This window comes from Camelina sativa, chromosome 20 (genome assembly GCF_000633955.1).
Source record: "Camelina sativa cultivar DH55 chromosome 20, Cs, whole genome shotgun sequence".
Taxonomy (NCBI): Eukaryota; Viridiplantae; Streptophyta; class Magnoliopsida; order Brassicales; family Brassicaceae; genus Camelina; species Camelina sativa.
The window spans coordinates 1,007,960-1,023,097 of record NC_025704.1 but is presented as its reverse complement, the minus strand read 5'-3'; the positions used below and the strand labels follow the sequence as shown (position 1 = coordinate 1,023,097).

Genomic DNA, 15,138 nt, shown 5'->3' with positions numbered 1-15,138 from the left:
TCGAGATTCTTTGCCTCTTTGCCTCTTTGGGCTCGACCTACTCAACACGTAAAGGCCTTTCAGAAATTTCAGCCTGAACAAATTATCTTTTATTTTTGATGAAAGTAATATAATAATGTTAGAAAAATATTAATTTCTAGAAAAAAGAAATAAGTAGATTTTATCAAAAATAAAATAAAAGCAGATAAGAACTTAAATCATACTATAATAAAAACATATAGATCTTCTAATTATTGACCTTTTCCTAAAATTTGATTTTTTTTCTTAACAACTAAGTTTATTTTTTTGGAATTATTCAACTTTACAAAAATTTGGTAGGTAAATTTCCTTATTTTTTAGTCAATGGTAGATTGGAATTCTTTATGCCAAATATTAATATGCTAATCAAGAAAATAAACTATCGTAATCAAACAAAGTATTAAAAATTAAAAATGGTTAATATAGTATTCCTATCCACCATATAATTATGATTGCTTATGCTTATTGTGTTGGGTGAACCAAGACATTGTCTTAATGGAAAGAATATTTTTGTACTTTTTTCTTATTTTTATCATCTTTTTTTTTTTTTCCAAAAAGTTCATCTTATATATGAGCTTATACTGTTACATTCATCAGAGAAGAAACCAAGTTGGAGAGTCAAGTTATTACAACAAGCTTGGAAACACAGCAGATTTAAACTACAACATAACTGCTAAAATAAGGTAGATGCTAGTGAAGTAAGTCTGTCTTCATCACTCTCTCATTAAGACCATCAAAACAATGTAATTCATTGCAGCCGGTCTTAAAGCATACTTCATAAGTAAAGAGGAATGACAGAACCTTACATCTCACCACATCATCTTCAAAAAACAGTCATCAAAGGTCTTCATGAATTTCTTCCACGACCTTTACCTTCATCAAAATAACCATAGCCAAGGCACCAAGAGGTGAACCAAACACCATTGTCAACATAAAAAAAACTAAAGCAAGACACATCCTACAAAAGGATTAAACCAAAAAGAAGAATCTCAGAAATAAAGGCTATTAGTTCCTGAGATTCCTGACTTGTTAATCATTTTCCTTAGAGGTTTATGGTAAAACCGGATAGAACCTCAGTCCTGGATCCTTTCTGCATTGACGTGTGTTCCTATCAGTCTCCATGTGCACCTGTTTCCCTTTTTTCCTCTTCGAGCTCTCACCAATTTCATAATTTTCTTTTGGATTTCCAGTTTTAGAAAACAGAGAATCTGATGAGATTTTGATGGAGGCTGAACTTGAAGACGGGAAACATTGGAGAGGGTTAGCAGCTAAAAACTCCTCAAGATTCGGCGCTGGAGAAGCAGGTCTCGGCGGCTGAGAGATAGGGGAATAGGAAGAGATTGCGGAGCTCTGATCTGATTTAATGTCTCCATTACAGCTGTTGTGAACGGATAACACTTCTTCTTCCTGACCAGGAGCCAGAGGAACATCGAGGTAATCATCATCAAAAGCCGGAGGAGCAAGATACGGACAGTGAGCCAAGTCGTGATTGAAGCAACAACAGTTGGTGCATACTTTTTTGAGTTTTTCATACTCAAAACCTATCATGGCTCTTTCTCCAGTTTCAAATCTGACCTTTCTCTGATTTGAACCCACAGGTCAATAGATGTAAGGAAATCCTCTCCAGGAAAGTCTTCCCACCTTTGAAGAGCAACAAACCATTTTTCAAACACCCAGGGTCCCCTTCTGAGAACAGAGGCTAAGTCACTCTCTGAACTAAACCTGAATTGAACATAACTATCATCCAGAATTCGACCGTGCACCCTGTCGTAAAGCTCCCATTGAGCAGGTAGGGCAGTTAAGACACGCCCACGGTCTTGGAGAGTAGGGTTAAGCAGACGCCCAATAAGGCTGCGTCTATTCCTTGCCAGAGCACTATCATAAGCTGAACTAGGAATAAACAGTTCCGGATCATCACGACCAAGAACCATATATTGAAGATCATTCCAAAGTTCATCAGCCATGATAGATAAATAAAAAACGAGAGAAAGGGTAACTACTAAGGAAAGAGAAGCGAGAGAGGGTGGTAATATATATGGGTGACTAAGAGGGAATAAGTTAAAATAGGACTAGAAAATATGAGATAAGGAGAGAAGAAGGTCAAAGAAGATAAGACTTTTTTGTGGGAACTGAGTCAAAACTTCTAAGGAAGGAAGAGAAAAGATTAAGAAACCAAGATAATCACCGCTTTAGAATCAAAAAATCTTCTAGATTTGTTTTTTTTCTGAAAGTCAGAATATAAACCATTCTAACGATGAAAAACAAAAAAAGTTTTACTATTTCTTATTTTTATCATCTTAGAAAATAGAAAGCAATTAATTGAAAAAATAGAAATTACAATAAAAAGAAAAAAAGAAAAAGAAGAAGCAAACCTAATCCATCCACCCCATTATTAGGTTAGGATGTTTCCAGTTGAGTCGGTCTCTACAAAACGAACGATAGTGAATTTGACACGTGTCATATACTTCCTTCCTTTAGTTTCGTGATGATAATAATCCTAAAAACTGATATTTTACTATTTTGTTTTTTATATTTTTCCTTTTTTCTTTTTTGTTAATTTGGCGAAAGATATTAAATTGTGAAGGCTATAAAGAGAAGAGCTTCCTTCGAAGGATCTCATAATTATCCCTTCGTCTTTCTCTGATTCTTCAATACTCTCCCCAAACCCTAAACCGTCGATCTCGGCAAATCTTTTACAACTCTCTCTTCCGACGACTCTTTCAAGGTGTGTGTTTCTTCTGATTCGTTTGTTTTGATATCGCATCTGATTTTTTTCGATTTGGTCTTTTGGGTGTTATTGAATCTTCTTTTGATTTTGTTGAATCTCTATTCGTTGCTCGTAGGATTTGCTTGTTGTTGAATTCTTTATTACGATTTCTCGTTTCGATTGAGAGTTATTAAAACATATAGATCTGTTAAAATTTCTTGCTTGATCTTGAAATTCTCATAGAAAATTAGGGTTTTTGAGGGTAATCTATTCAATTTTGAGTTTTCTTTATTCGATTCTTGCGTTTTCTCGTTCCGATGATAAAGATTTCGTGTAGATCTGCTTCAAATTCTTGCTTGATTTTTTGAAATTCTCATAGAAAATTATTCAATCTAATTCAATTGTGTGTCTTTATTCGATTCTATTTGATTTATCTTTGTTGTTGTTATGATATGGTTTCGTATGTTTGCTGACCTGATCTCTGTTTGCTTTTTATTTTTCAGATGCAAATTTTCGTGAAAACACTCACTGGCAAGACCATCACTCTCGAGGTTGAGAGCTCTGACACCATCGACAATGTCAAGGCAAAGATTCAGGACAAGGAAGGTATTCCTCCGGACCAGCAGAGATTGATCTTCGCCGGTAAACAGCTTGAAGATGGCCGTACCTTGGCTGATTACAACATTCAGAAGGAGTCGACCCTCCACTTGGTTCTTCGTTTGAGAGGTGGTATGCAGATCTTTGTCAAGACTCTTACCGGCAAGACTATTACTTTGGAGGTTGAGAGCTCTGACACTATTGACAACGTCAAGGCTAAGATCCAGGACAAGGAAGGAATTCCTCCGGATCAGCAGAGGCTTATCTTTGCCGGCAAGCAGCTTGAAGACGGAAGGACTCTTGCTGACTACAACATCCAAAAGGAGTCGACCCTTCACCTTGTCCTTCGTCTTCGTGGTGGTATGCAAATCTTTGTCAAGACTTTGACTGGCAAGACCATTACCCTCGAGGTTGAGAGCTCAGACACCATTGACAACGTCAAAGCCAAGATCCAAGATAAGGAGGGAATCCCCCCGGACCAGCAGAGACTCATCTTCGCTGGTAAGCAGCTCGAGGATGGTCGGACACTTGCAGATTACAACATCCAGAAGGAGTCAACTCTTCACTTGGTTCTTCGTCTTCGTGGTGGAAGCTTGTAAGCTGTTGTGATCTGATTGAAAGTGGTGGTTCAAGTATTATGCACTTGGGAGGTGATGTTCGCCTGGTTTAGTTTTATTTCTTATGAGCCTTTTGGTTGGGCTCGTAATCGGGCCTTGTGTTTCAACATTCAGTAATAATAATCCAAGTGCATGTTAATCATCGGTTTCCTTAGAAAATTAGAAATTAGTCTATATTGCATTTACTAAATTAATGATGTCGAGCAAACAAAAAACAAATCGAAAAAGTAGAAGCCAACATATGATCAAGTGGAGACGATGTTGAAAAAGTGGTGAAAGAGTTATTAGTAGGAGGATATATGCTTCACTACACTTTAAAGATTGAGTGAGGGTGTTCTATAGAGTTTTGCTATTGTAACACGCGATATATGATGTCAATCCTTACAGTTATTTTGGCCTTTGATGTGAGCTAAGAGATTATTTTGCACTTTAGTAATTCAAGTATTGGCTCATATCACAATATTAGCTAGAAGAAGAAAATGAGGTGTTAGACTTAAGACTCTTGTACCACATATGGTGATAGGTTAGGAGAAGAAAATGAGGTAGTACACCCTACTATCATACAAGAAAAAGAGGACTCTTACATATATAAACAACAAGATGTGGAGGGCATTCGGTTTAATCGGGTTATTCGGTTTGGTTTATTCGGTTTTTTAAAATTTCGGTTATCTGAAAATTATGCCGAATTGAACCGAATAAAGTTTCGGTTCGGGTTATACGGTACTCGGTTTATTCGGTTCGGTTATTGGATTAAAAATCAATTCCGAAATTAACCGATTGTACTTTTAATTCGGTTAATTCGAACCGAATTAGATGAAAATAACAAAAAATTAAGCTGGATAAACAAAACCTTACCCAACAAAGTAGCGGGCCTAGATAACAAAATAATGGGCCTAATAAAAATACTGATAATAGCCTAAATCTAATCTATTGACAAGCCCAAATCCATTATACAATTAGGGTTTCGACAAAAAGGATGAGGTGCCGCTGCGACGGTGACGGTACTGCGACGGCGGACGATAACTGTGCTCAGGAGACTTGTTACCCGCCGTTCGTCTCGCTAGCCATGAGATCTACACCCGACGATGAAGCTTGTGATAAGGAAATCTATACGGGACGAGATCTGTGACCTACAATTATCTAACAACATGTAATCTATCATCATCCCCACTAATATTAGAAGATTCATGACAAAAGAAGAAGAGCTTACCAGACTGGAATTCCCGATTAGGATTTGTACTCGACAAATAAAGAGATGATTATCTACATCAAAATTGAGGTGAAGAGGAGTTGTATGAAGAAGAGACGAGAAGAGGATGATGATGAGTGATTGAAGTTTCTAATTCTCGGCTATTCGCCTTCATGGGTATGAAATTTTCGCAGAGAGAGAGGCATTAGGTCGAAGACGGAGAAGAGAGGAGAAGAAATAAAGGGGATTAGGGTTAATGAGAGTTTTGGGGAAATATATATCTCGGTTAAGAAAAACCGATCGGTTATAGCTCGCCGAACCGAACCGAATCAATAACCGAAGTACCAAAATAATTTCGCCGATCGGTTTGATTCCCCTCTCACATTCGGTGCCGATAACCGAAATTTTCGGTTCATTCGGTTTATGCCGATTGCCGAGGCCTAGAGAAAATAATTGATCAAATGAATATGTATAATAGAGTTTTTCACTTCTTATTATCTTGTCTTTCTTTCTTTTTTTTTGGGTAAGAAAAGTTAAATGGCCACAACTATTTGACAGTAGTGTTTAACATAACTAGATATATTTTTGTGAATATCTATCGCAACACCAACAGTCCACTCCCAAAACAATTGTCTCATTTCATACCAAACTAAGGGCGCCGCCTGTTTGCCGCCACTTGACTGCATCTTTGTGTGTGCAATAGTGTGTGAGATAGCCACATCTCCACATTCAACATATTCCCTCACGATTTTGATGGCTCATGTTTTCTGGTTAAATGCTTACCAAACTAAATTGTTTTCCCAAGCCTGAATTGTCACATAATTTTAGGTTTGCGTTTGCAATTTTTAGTGAGTTTTTGATATAACTATCAGGTTTTAACTAGTTTCAACCATTGGATTGGTTGTTTGAAATGAAAAATAGTAATAATATGCACTACCAAACTTACGAAAACAGGTTATGCGTATTAACGAGAGGAATAGAGAAAATTGGAAAAATTAACCAAAACAAAAGGATTGTACAATGTTTTTGATATTTATTTTCTTAATATTTGCTATAGGAAAAAAAATATAAATGATTCCAGATCTTGGACTGTTGTTACAAAAGCATAGCAGAAAGTGGGAGACAACAGAAATAGTGATGCCAATACATTGAATGTATGATTATACTTTTTAATAACAAATATTATGAAAATAAATATCAAATCAACTTTTAAAATGTATTTAAGTTTTTCTATGATTCTTGTGGAAATGAAAAATACGAAAAACACATCATATCTTCTTCTTTTTTTTTTTTAATTGTTAATCAAACACATCATTTCTTGCTAAAGACTTTTTAAAGCCTGCCATTTATAGTCGAACTTTATATATATGGTTCACCTTCATAAGACGTGACACTTGAGATATACTTATGACTTTTGAAGAGATGTTTTTATGGAGACTTTTAGTTAAATGTTGGGGTGACTAATCCAGTTTTTGTTGGTTGGTTTTTCGAGAATATATAATCACGTTGAATTAAAACCGAATTCGTAGTTGTTATCTAACTATACACATTGTCTTAGCTCAAAGAATTCAATATAAATCTTTTAATATTCGTTTATCAATTTTTTTTTTCCCATTGTCCTTATGTAATAAAACAAATGAAAAATCCAAACCTAAAATTTGGTTTTGTTTGGGTCTCACGGTCGTTCAATAATGAACCTTTCTGTATATATGATATAATAATTATATCGTTTTGTTACTTTTATACATGCTCCATAATCTACAATATGACTTTATCTATTAATTTTTTACCGACCACTTAGGCATTCATCTTATTTAATAGTGCATTTATTATGAAACGAGTGCTAGGGAAGTAAAAAAAAAAAAAAAACTATTATTTATCATAACCCCCAAAAAAAAAGAAATATAGACGATGATCAAAAATTAAAAACCCAAAACTTCAGAACAAAAAAAAAGAAAAATATAAGAACGAAATAAGCAAAAAAAAAAACAAAAAAAAAGGAAATCGAAAAATTCTCCTTCGGACCGGACCAAAACTATATAACGATGCCTCCCCCAATAAAAAACACGAAGTCGTCCTTACTTAAGATCTAAGTAATTGCTAATTACTAGATTAACATATCTATATTTACCTATAATAGGAGTTATAATTAATTAAATTACATTAGTACTAATCTTGAAACCCAATCTTCTCCCAAATCGCGTTCCTCAATCGCCTTAGATCTCTTCCTTTCGCCGTACCACCGATTCCTTCATGCACCGTGAACGACGATCCTCTCCGCCTTGCTAAATACTCGTGCGGCGGAATGATCCGACGTCCACCTTCGTTGACATCATCATCATCCTCCTCCTCGTCGTCGTCACTGTCATCGTCAGGTATCGCATGACCTCTATACTCACTTTTCAAGATCTTAGACCAGTCGGGGATATTAACCGGAAGCGAACCGGTTTTTGTAATATTCCGGTTATCAGAACCGATAAAATCTCCGGTTTTCGCCGGTTTTCTCCGTAACCGAGAGATTGATATTGATCTCTTGGCCTCAAACGAATTCTGCAGCTGGTGATCGCCTAAATTATGGATATCAGATTCGTCGAACTCAAAGACATTCTCATCCGACATAACTGGTTCTGGTTCTGGGTAGATGTATTTAGGCTTGACAAAAAAAAGCTTCCTTGACGCCATTGATGAAACAAAAAAAAAACTGAAATATGGGTTTTGATCAGCTTGCTTTGTCGAAATATTTTGAAAGGGTTGTTTTTGTGAAATTTTTTTGGGATTGAAGGAGAAGAGAAGATCATTTTTATAGAGAAATGTGGTAAAGAGATAAGCTTATTGGGAGGGGTTAACTTATGTGAGTTACGACTTACACAGTAGACCACAAAAGGACAAAGAAGATATAATAGAAGAAAAAAAAAAAGAAGGGTTTTTATAAGGTGTGTCAGTCTCACGTTCTTATCGTGAGCTCTCTCTCCCACTGTTTTAATTTTTAAAAAGAAAAAAATAGTAAAAAGTAAAAAAAAATATAGAAGTTGTTATCAAAATGATGATGTTAATGAAATTTTACGTTCACCTAATCAACCTTTAATTAAAATAATTGGATTCATGTTATCTCAAAATTAAATTTTGGAAGATATGAAAATTTGTTTATATGTTTTTCTGAAATTTATTGTTATGATTATTGTAATTTTGTATTAAATTTTGGTATTATTAAGCTTTTTAAAGATTTTTCAGTGTCATTTTATTTCTGATTAACTACAAAATCTAGAATACAGAAATAAGAATTTTTGATTGATTCTCAATTAAATTAACCAATATGTTATTTTATGATAACTTTTACTATGTATTGGGGGTTGTTAATCACATTTAAACACTAGAAATCGAATGTCGACACATGACCACATTAACCTCAACGGGTAACAACAAAAACAACCCAACAAAAGCAAATAGTACTCCTTATCACATTAAACCAACAAACCAAACCGAACCGTTCGATTGAACCAATTTTAACCCAGAATATTTAAGAGAAACCCAAACCGTTATTGTCACTCTTTTATTTTTTGATCGCCTTGGTCTGCGTCGTCTTCTCCAAAGCAAAATCAAGCTTCTTCGATCTTCTTCCTCGTGTGGTTTCCAGTTCGATTCTTTATTCCCAAAGAGGTTCGTGTCCATATAAACCCTAGTTTCTCCCTTTCAATTGTTACAATCTTCACCCAGAATCATTCGATCAAAGTCTTAGATTTGGGATTGAATCGTTCGTTGCTTTGATTAGAAAACCCTAATTTTTGATTTTTGCTTAGTTTTTTCAGTTTGGATCTGTAGAGAGGATGGCTACAGCTACGTATCCGCCTCCTCCTCCATATTACAGACTCTACAAGGATTACTCAGAAAACCCTAACTCTGCTCCTGAACCTCCGCCTCCCATTGAAGGCACCTACGTTTGTTTCGGTGGCAACTATACTGTGAGTTTCCTTCTGTTTCCTTTCACATTTTCTTTCCCCTCTTTATGGGGTTTTTAACATTTCTTTGGTGTATAGACTGAAGATGTTCTTCCAAGCTTAGAAGAACAAGGAGTGCCTCAACTCTATCCCAAAGATTCAAATATTGGTATGTTGTTATGTCATTCCTTAAACTCTTACTAGAACCTTTCAAGTTATGATCTTTAGAAGTCGCCTCTTTGTTTTGTTGAAGATATAGATTTGAAGTTTTATCTTTTTGCATAGTAGATTACAAGAAGGAACTCAGGTCGTTGAATAGAGAACTACAGTTACATATATTGGAGCTTGCTGATGTTCTTGTTGATAGACCTTCTCAGTATGCTAAGAGGATTGGTGACATTTCTTCAATCTTCAAGAATTTGCATCACCTTCTCAATTCCTTGAGGCCTCACCAAGTATGAATTGAAAGATCTCATCTTCTTTCAAAATTACTCATCTTTATTGTTTTTTTTTTTTTTTGCTTATTGATTCTCTTGTTGTGTAGGCGAGAGCTACGCTTATTCACATTATGGAACTTCAAATTCAACAGAGAAAACAAGCTGTGGAGGACATTAAGAGGTTTGTATATATGCTTTCTGCTTAATGCTGTGCCAATATCATCATTCTGATAAAGATTCCTTCAGAAGCTTGTTGGTAGTTCTTATGGGTCTGTTTGATGTTTTGGTTGTGCGCAGGAGGAGAGAAGAGGCACAGCGACTTCTGAAGGATGCTTTCGTCACTTTAGATGGACAATAGAAGTATGTTCTTTTTTACCCATTTTGTGTAAATTAGCGTTATGCTTGTTGTTATTGACCCTCGAAGCGTATTGTGATTGTTGTTGACACCACCACACCATGTTTAATTTGGCAATCAACCAATACTGTGCCAGGATTAAAATAGACCATACCTGACCGGTTATCTTTTGAAGCAAAAGGGAGGAGTAAACCGGTGATACAATGATCTTAAAAATAGAAATACAGTTGATGTGAATGGATCTGTCAGTATCATAGAATAAAGAAATTGATTTAACCAGTTGATTGACACTTAAAAAATAATTTTCTTCAATTGTTTTAGAAACCCATAGATATATACAAATAAAAACAAAACTGTTAACCAGATGTAATTCAATATCTAATTGAATTGGTTCGATCGTCATCCAAAAACAAAAAATGTAAGTTTATTGTGTGTTTCTTATATATTTTAAAATAGCAGCATTTGTATTCTTGAAAACCTAGTGTGGGAATGTCCATAGGGGAACATGGCCCGAACTCTCGCTACTGAACACACACATTATTGGATTGTCCAAAGCTGAATGACACGTCGGATAATAAATACATTCTCGCCTCTCTCTTATTCAGTAAAAAAAAAATAGAAACGTCGGATTACTTCACGTGGACTAAATAGAGACATGACTTTGTTCACTTAATAGTTCTATCTGCAAATAAAATATATATATAGTTCCTATCTATTAAAATTAGATACTGTTCATTGCATTTTTTGTTTTTGTTTCCACAATGACTCATTTTCGTTATCAATTTTCTTTTATCAACCATATATATAACAAAAAAAACACGATAATGCTTCTGGAAAAAATATAAAGATATATAAATTATTTTAATTTTATGTGTTCTGTGTTCAGCTGTTTGATATGACTCTCTTAAAATTCTAATAATTTCATTTTTATTTATAATAATAATAAAAACTACACCTGATGTTAAAGGACACGTGGGCCACTAATAGGTAAGATATCACTTGTCAACATAAGTTGGCCCACTGGACCTCATCTCACTTTGACAATTTTGGATATTTCAGGCGTCGGTATCTTGACACGTCACTCAGGTCCCCCAATATTTTCATTCTCTTGATCTTTAAAAAGACGAAAATGGACAAAAATGCTTGATTATTTACGTTGGTTGGTAAAATTATTATACCCGATCATAGAAGACCAGCAAGGGAACAAAATTGAAAATGCAATAACCAACAACAAAACAAACTCTATATGATATTATTATACAAAAAGGAAAACATATGAATAATTGGTAAATCTGTTGGACATTAATCTGATCACTAACAAAAACATGTGGGGACTCGAATAATTTTTCTAGCTAGCTAAGCTAGGGTCATAGATATATAAGAACATTTACATTTTTGTTTCGATATAGTATATACTTGTATAAAACGTTCATTGCCATTACTGTAAACAGTATACATAAATGACCAATGCATTGTATCTGCCTGCCAGATATGATAATATGATAGTAGGCTAAATTCATAATTAGTTGCTTATAAAGTTATAATACATTTCCCAATTCTATAAAATACAACTAGATAATAATAACCATTAACGATACTTTATTTATTCTTATATTCTAAAACTTGCATGCATTATCATATATGCCATTCCGCGTGAATTCATAGAAGATGTATTCATGCGCAATTAAGACATTTAGCTAAAAGTGTACAATATTATTGTTTAATTTATATGATATGTATGTGTATTCACTATTCACTTTAGCTTACGAAGACAAATTCCAAGTATACATTGATTCACTTTTTATCTACACACTAGCTACATTATGTTGAAGGGAAAGAGTTTCGGGTCTTGTATATACTCCCTCTGTCTCATGAAGATTGATGTTTTGAGACTTTCACACATATTAAGAAAATTTTTAGTTTTTATTTGTTAATTAATTTATAATTACTTTTTGGTAGAGAGAGAAAATATAAACCAATAACAATTCAAAAATTTTAATATTTTAAATGATTACTTCTTGAAGTTTGCAAAACATCAATATTTGTGGGACAAAAATATATCCCAAAATATCAATCTTTGTGAGACAGAGAGAGTATGTGTTTATTTCCTTTGGTACTAGTACTGCATTGTTTTTCTCACAGCTAAAATTATGAAGTTTTCTTGCTTTATCACAGTATAAAATAACTGTCAAAGATAGCGTGTATCTGTTGAACCAATTGCAATTTTAAATAATGAAGTAGTGTGGCCAATTGATTAATTATTGGCCGATTAGACCTCTCCATAATTGGAGCTTTGGATATGCTTACAAAACACAAGTACCGAGCAAAAAACAAATGATCATAATATGTAGCTAAGTTAATAATGGAGTCTTATTTTATTTTATTTTGATAAAAAATTAAAATATAATCGATAATCGAGCTTCTTACAAATATCATATTGTCTTTTATACGTTGTATATCATATATATGTATATCATATATATGGATAGAATCTAACATAATTAAGAAACATCAAATCCCACATTGTTCAGCCATATGATCGTAATCTTACTTGTTTAGTTGCATATTTTCTACTTTTGAGGATGTTTATTATTGTTTTATCACCGAACAAATAATTGTTGGAAAAATGTCATATATTTGTCAAGTAGTCATCAGCATATTGTATATCTTTATGTATCTGTTATATTCTAAAAATGGAAATCGATCTTTAAACAAAAATCAGAAAACATATGACATGGTAGATTTGTCGTTTATTAAACAGATTATCATTTAATTCAATTTTAGGTAGACTTGACTTACTAGATTATCAAACAATACAAACATACAACAATCTAAGTAGAATTTTGTTTCTTTTTTTTTCTTAATTACATTTAATGGAAATTCCATAACCAACATGATCTATCAATTATTATTTTTATTGGGTCAATAGTTTCATGTCTTCATCATCTATGCACTAAATATCTGGTCATCCAAGAGATGTGTGATTTGTCAAAACCTAGTTAACTTAATTGGTCTCCGACCTAGAGTTAAAAGTGTCTTAATTATCTAAAAATAAGTTTTTTCCGTTTGTAGAATTTGGCTTAATGACATCTAATCCTTATTCTCGCAATTGGTGAAACATAATTCTGACATATATCAAAAGTTAGTATGAGCATATTTTGTTCAAAACTTAATGCGATGTGATAAGTTCACTTTTAGGTGACATGTTCGATCACAAGGTTCCCAATAATTCCCTAGAAATAATTTAATTTTCTACGTAAAAATTTAGAATCATCTAGTGACAACATGGGTACCTACTAATTCAAGGGAAGTTTTTATTATTATTTTGGTTATGCATCTTATACATGTCATAATATCATCAATCACACAGGTAAAATCATATGGAAAGGGGAAAAGAATGAAAGGAACCTTTCAAATATCCTTATCTTATCAAATCCTTTTCAGGTCATTGACTTATTGTCTAATTAACTTAATTATATGGAAAGGTTAAGGCATATTATATAATATATATCAATTGATTGCTGTTGTAACTTTAGTTTTAATGTTTGATCAACTTTACATTTGGCATGTTTTCCAGCGATTTAAGTCCAGTGTCATCAAAATGTTATGTATGTACCTTTTATTACTCCTCAGTTTTTTTTTTTTGGTTTCTGGTGTATTTTCTAATAAAAATTGCATCAAGATATTCGAAATTGATAAACTACCAAATGAATCAGTAAAAAGCCTTTGATATTATGGGTCTCTTTCTAATGTCTTATAAAAAATATTAAAGATCTAATGTTTCAGTTCGAGAGCCCATAAGAACTAAATTTATGAACGAGCCCATGATACACTTCAACATGGGCCTGACTAACTTCAAACGTTGTCGTTTATCATAAGTTTAACAAGTTTTAACTAAGTCGCGGTCTCTAAACGAGTTTGTACATTCGTCCAAAAGCGTTGACGTTATGACGTACACAATTGGTGAGAAACTTGCCACTCTTTAAGACTTGATGTGTGTTTTGTCTGATAACCAATGACTCCTAAAAAAAATCTGGTCTTTAGTAATAATAACGCATAAAAAATAGTAAAATATCTTAGAATAGACAGAAAACAATATCTTACCATAGATAGAGATGTGTGAGACAGCAAGATACACACGTGTTGCACATCCGACAATTGTTTATAACAAGGACAACAACAGGTTCTAGAACATTCTTGTTTTGGTTCTCATTATTATTATTATTAGCAAATAAGACCAAGTCAAACAACTAACTTCAACATTGTGGATCGTCCACTTGTCCGACTCTCACGTCAACCCATCATTATTTCACATTTCTCCACACCTGTTTCCTCTCTATATATATCAGTTCAATAACACGTACCAAACTCAGAAATAAAAAAACAAAAAAAAAACAGTAGAAAAATTGAATCACTTCTGTCTCAAAAAAATCGACTGATTTGAATATGTGTTTCTTTGATACTCGGTGCGATCAGAACCTGACAGTGGTGGTGAAGATGGATGTGGCGTGGTGGATGGAGGCGATTCCACCGCGGATAATTTCTCCGGCGAAGCCATCGACTACTCCGATCCTAGAGACGATTTTAGAAGGAGGAGAGACCGAGGAAGACGATCACGAACAAGATAACGAAGACGTGTAAAATTCTTTTTGATGATCGTTTTGTTACTCGACCACCGGTCTTGGACCTTTGGATATAGATTCCTAATTTTTCTACATAATTGTATACCATGGGATTTTGTATTGTATATTTTGTATAATCAAATCTCAGTTCTTTATAAAAAAAAGTTTTCATCGATCTTTCAAATCTCATATGGTCAATATTTTTCGAGTTGATAATTAAAGTTTAGACCTCTAACTCTAAACCGAGCGCCGATCTAAAAAAAAATCAATAAATTGAAGTGTTTCAATAGAACGTTGAAGAGATATTCTTATTTTTGAAAATGATTAAACTTTAAATTAACCAAAATCTATTTAAGTCACACCGCTAAATTTGTTTTTGTGAAGATGAGTTTCTCAACCACAAGAATCTAATCTAATCTAAAATCAATGTTTTGATATAGACAGACACGTATCTGCAAATTATTGTGTAGTGTGTACGACGTCACTGAACATCAGGTAAATGTGAAACATTAATCTCACGTGCATATTAAGTGGATTAGCCGCGTCATACTCGTATCTTACATGTATTTTCCCCACGTGACTTTTGCTTTACGTTTCAGTCTCACCAATCCAAACCACTCTTTGCTCTTCCATTACTACTCTTTTTTTTTTTTTTTTTTTT

General features: G+C 33.8%; 5 protein-coding genes and 1 long non-coding RNA gene across 8 annotated transcripts; 3 read left to right on the top strand and 3 right to left on the bottom strand.

Moving 5' to 3' along the window:
* On the bottom strand, positions 556 to 1,982 carry LOC109131133 (uncharacterized protein At4g02000-like). The gene is made up of 2 exons (XM_019241745.1): positions 1,692 to 1,982; positions 556 to 1,599 (listed from the first exon to the last, which is right to left on the bottom strand). The coding sequence occupies exons 1-2, from the start codon at positions 1,980 to 1,982 to the stop codon at positions 1,069 to 1,071; spliced, it is 822 nt and encodes a 273-aa protein (XP_019097290.1). The 3' UTR covers positions 556 to 1,068.
* On the top strand, positions 2,555 to 4,081 carry LOC104768492 (polyubiquitin 11-like). The gene is made up of 2 exons (XM_010492491.1): positions 2,555 to 2,743; positions 3,229 to 4,081. The coding sequence occupies exon 2, from the start codon at positions 3,229 to 3,231 to the stop codon at positions 3,919 to 3,921; it is 693 nt and encodes a 230-aa protein (XP_010490793.1). The 5' UTR covers positions 2,555 to 2,743; the 3' UTR covers positions 3,922 to 4,081.
* On the bottom strand, positions 4,690 to 5,664 carry LOC104768491. The gene is made up of 2 exons (XR_764242.2): positions 5,150 to 5,664; positions 4,690 to 5,079 (listed from the first exon to the last, which is right to left on the bottom strand). It is a non-coding gene; the product is annotated as an uncharacterized LOC104768491 (long non-coding RNA).
* On the bottom strand, positions 6,810 to 7,991 carry LOC104768490. The gene has a single exon (XM_010492489.2). It carries the CDS (start codon positions 7,808 to 7,810, stop codon positions 7,298 to 7,300), a length of 513 nt encoding a protein of 170 aa, XP_010490791.1. The 5' UTR covers positions 7,811 to 7,991; the 3' UTR covers positions 6,810 to 7,297.
* Positions 8,666 to 10,093, top strand: LOC104768488 (mediator of RNA polymerase II transcription subunit 7a). 3 transcript variants are annotated; one of them, XM_010492488.2, is made up of 7 exons: positions 8,666 to 8,785; positions 8,926 to 9,087; positions 9,163 to 9,232; positions 9,352 to 9,518; positions 9,608 to 9,681; positions 9,798 to 9,860; positions 9,992 to 10,093. In XM_010492488.2, exons 2-6 carry the CDS (start codon positions 8,953 to 8,955, stop codon positions 9,856 to 9,858), a joined length of 507 nt encoding a protein of 168 aa, XP_010490790.1. In that variant the 5' UTR covers positions 8,666 to 8,785; positions 8,926 to 8,952; the 3' UTR covers positions 9,859 to 9,860; positions 9,992 to 10,093. The 3 variants fall into 3 exon arrangements, with proteins under 3 accessions (XP_010490790.1, XP_010490788.1, XP_010490789.1); XM_010492486.1 differs by lacking the exon at positions 9,992 to 10,093 and having other exon boundaries at positions 9,798 to 9,952; XM_010492487.2 differs by lacking the exon at positions 9,992 to 10,093 and having other exon boundaries at positions 8,669 to 8,785; positions 8,935 to 9,087; positions 9,798 to 9,952.
* On the top strand, positions 14,217 to 14,654 carry LOC109131310. Its single transcript, XM_019242108.1, has one exon. The coding sequence runs from the start codon at positions 14,302 to 14,304 to the stop codon at positions 14,494 to 14,496; it is 195 nt and encodes a 64-aa protein (XP_019097653.1). The 5' UTR covers positions 14,217 to 14,301; the 3' UTR covers positions 14,497 to 14,654.

Coding starts and splice junctions, on each gene's coding strand:
- LOC109131133 (XM_019241745.1), bottom strand. CDS start 1,982: ATGGCTGATGAACTTTGGAATGATCTTCAATATATGGTTCTTGGTCGT. Junction 1,600..1,691: donor TTCTCAGAAGGGGACCCTGG/GTGTTTGAAAAA, acceptor GGTTCAAATCAG/AGAAAGGTCAGATTTGAAAC.
- LOC104768492 (XM_010492491.1), top strand. CDS start 3,229: ATGCAAATTTTCGTGAAAACACTCACTGGCAAGACCATCACTCTCGAG.
- LOC104768490 (XM_010492489.2), bottom strand. CDS start 7,810: ATGGCGTCAAGGAAGCTTTTTTTTGTCAAGCCTAAATACATCTACCCA.
- LOC104768488 (XM_010492488.2), top strand. CDS start 8,953: ATGGCTACAGCTACGTATCCGCCTCCTCCTCCATATTACAGACTCTAC. Junction 9,088..9,162: donor GTTTCGGTGGCAACTATACT/GTGAGTTTCCTT, acceptor TTTGGTGTATAG/ACTGAAGATGTTCTTCCAAG. Junction 9,519..9,607: donor ATTCCTTGAGGCCTCACCAA/GTATGAATTGAA, acceptor CTTGTTGTGTAG/GCGAGAGCTACGCTTATTCA.
- LOC109131310 (XM_019242108.1), top strand. CDS start 14,302: ATGTGTTTCTTTGATACTCGGTGCGATCAGAACCTGACAGTGGTGGTG.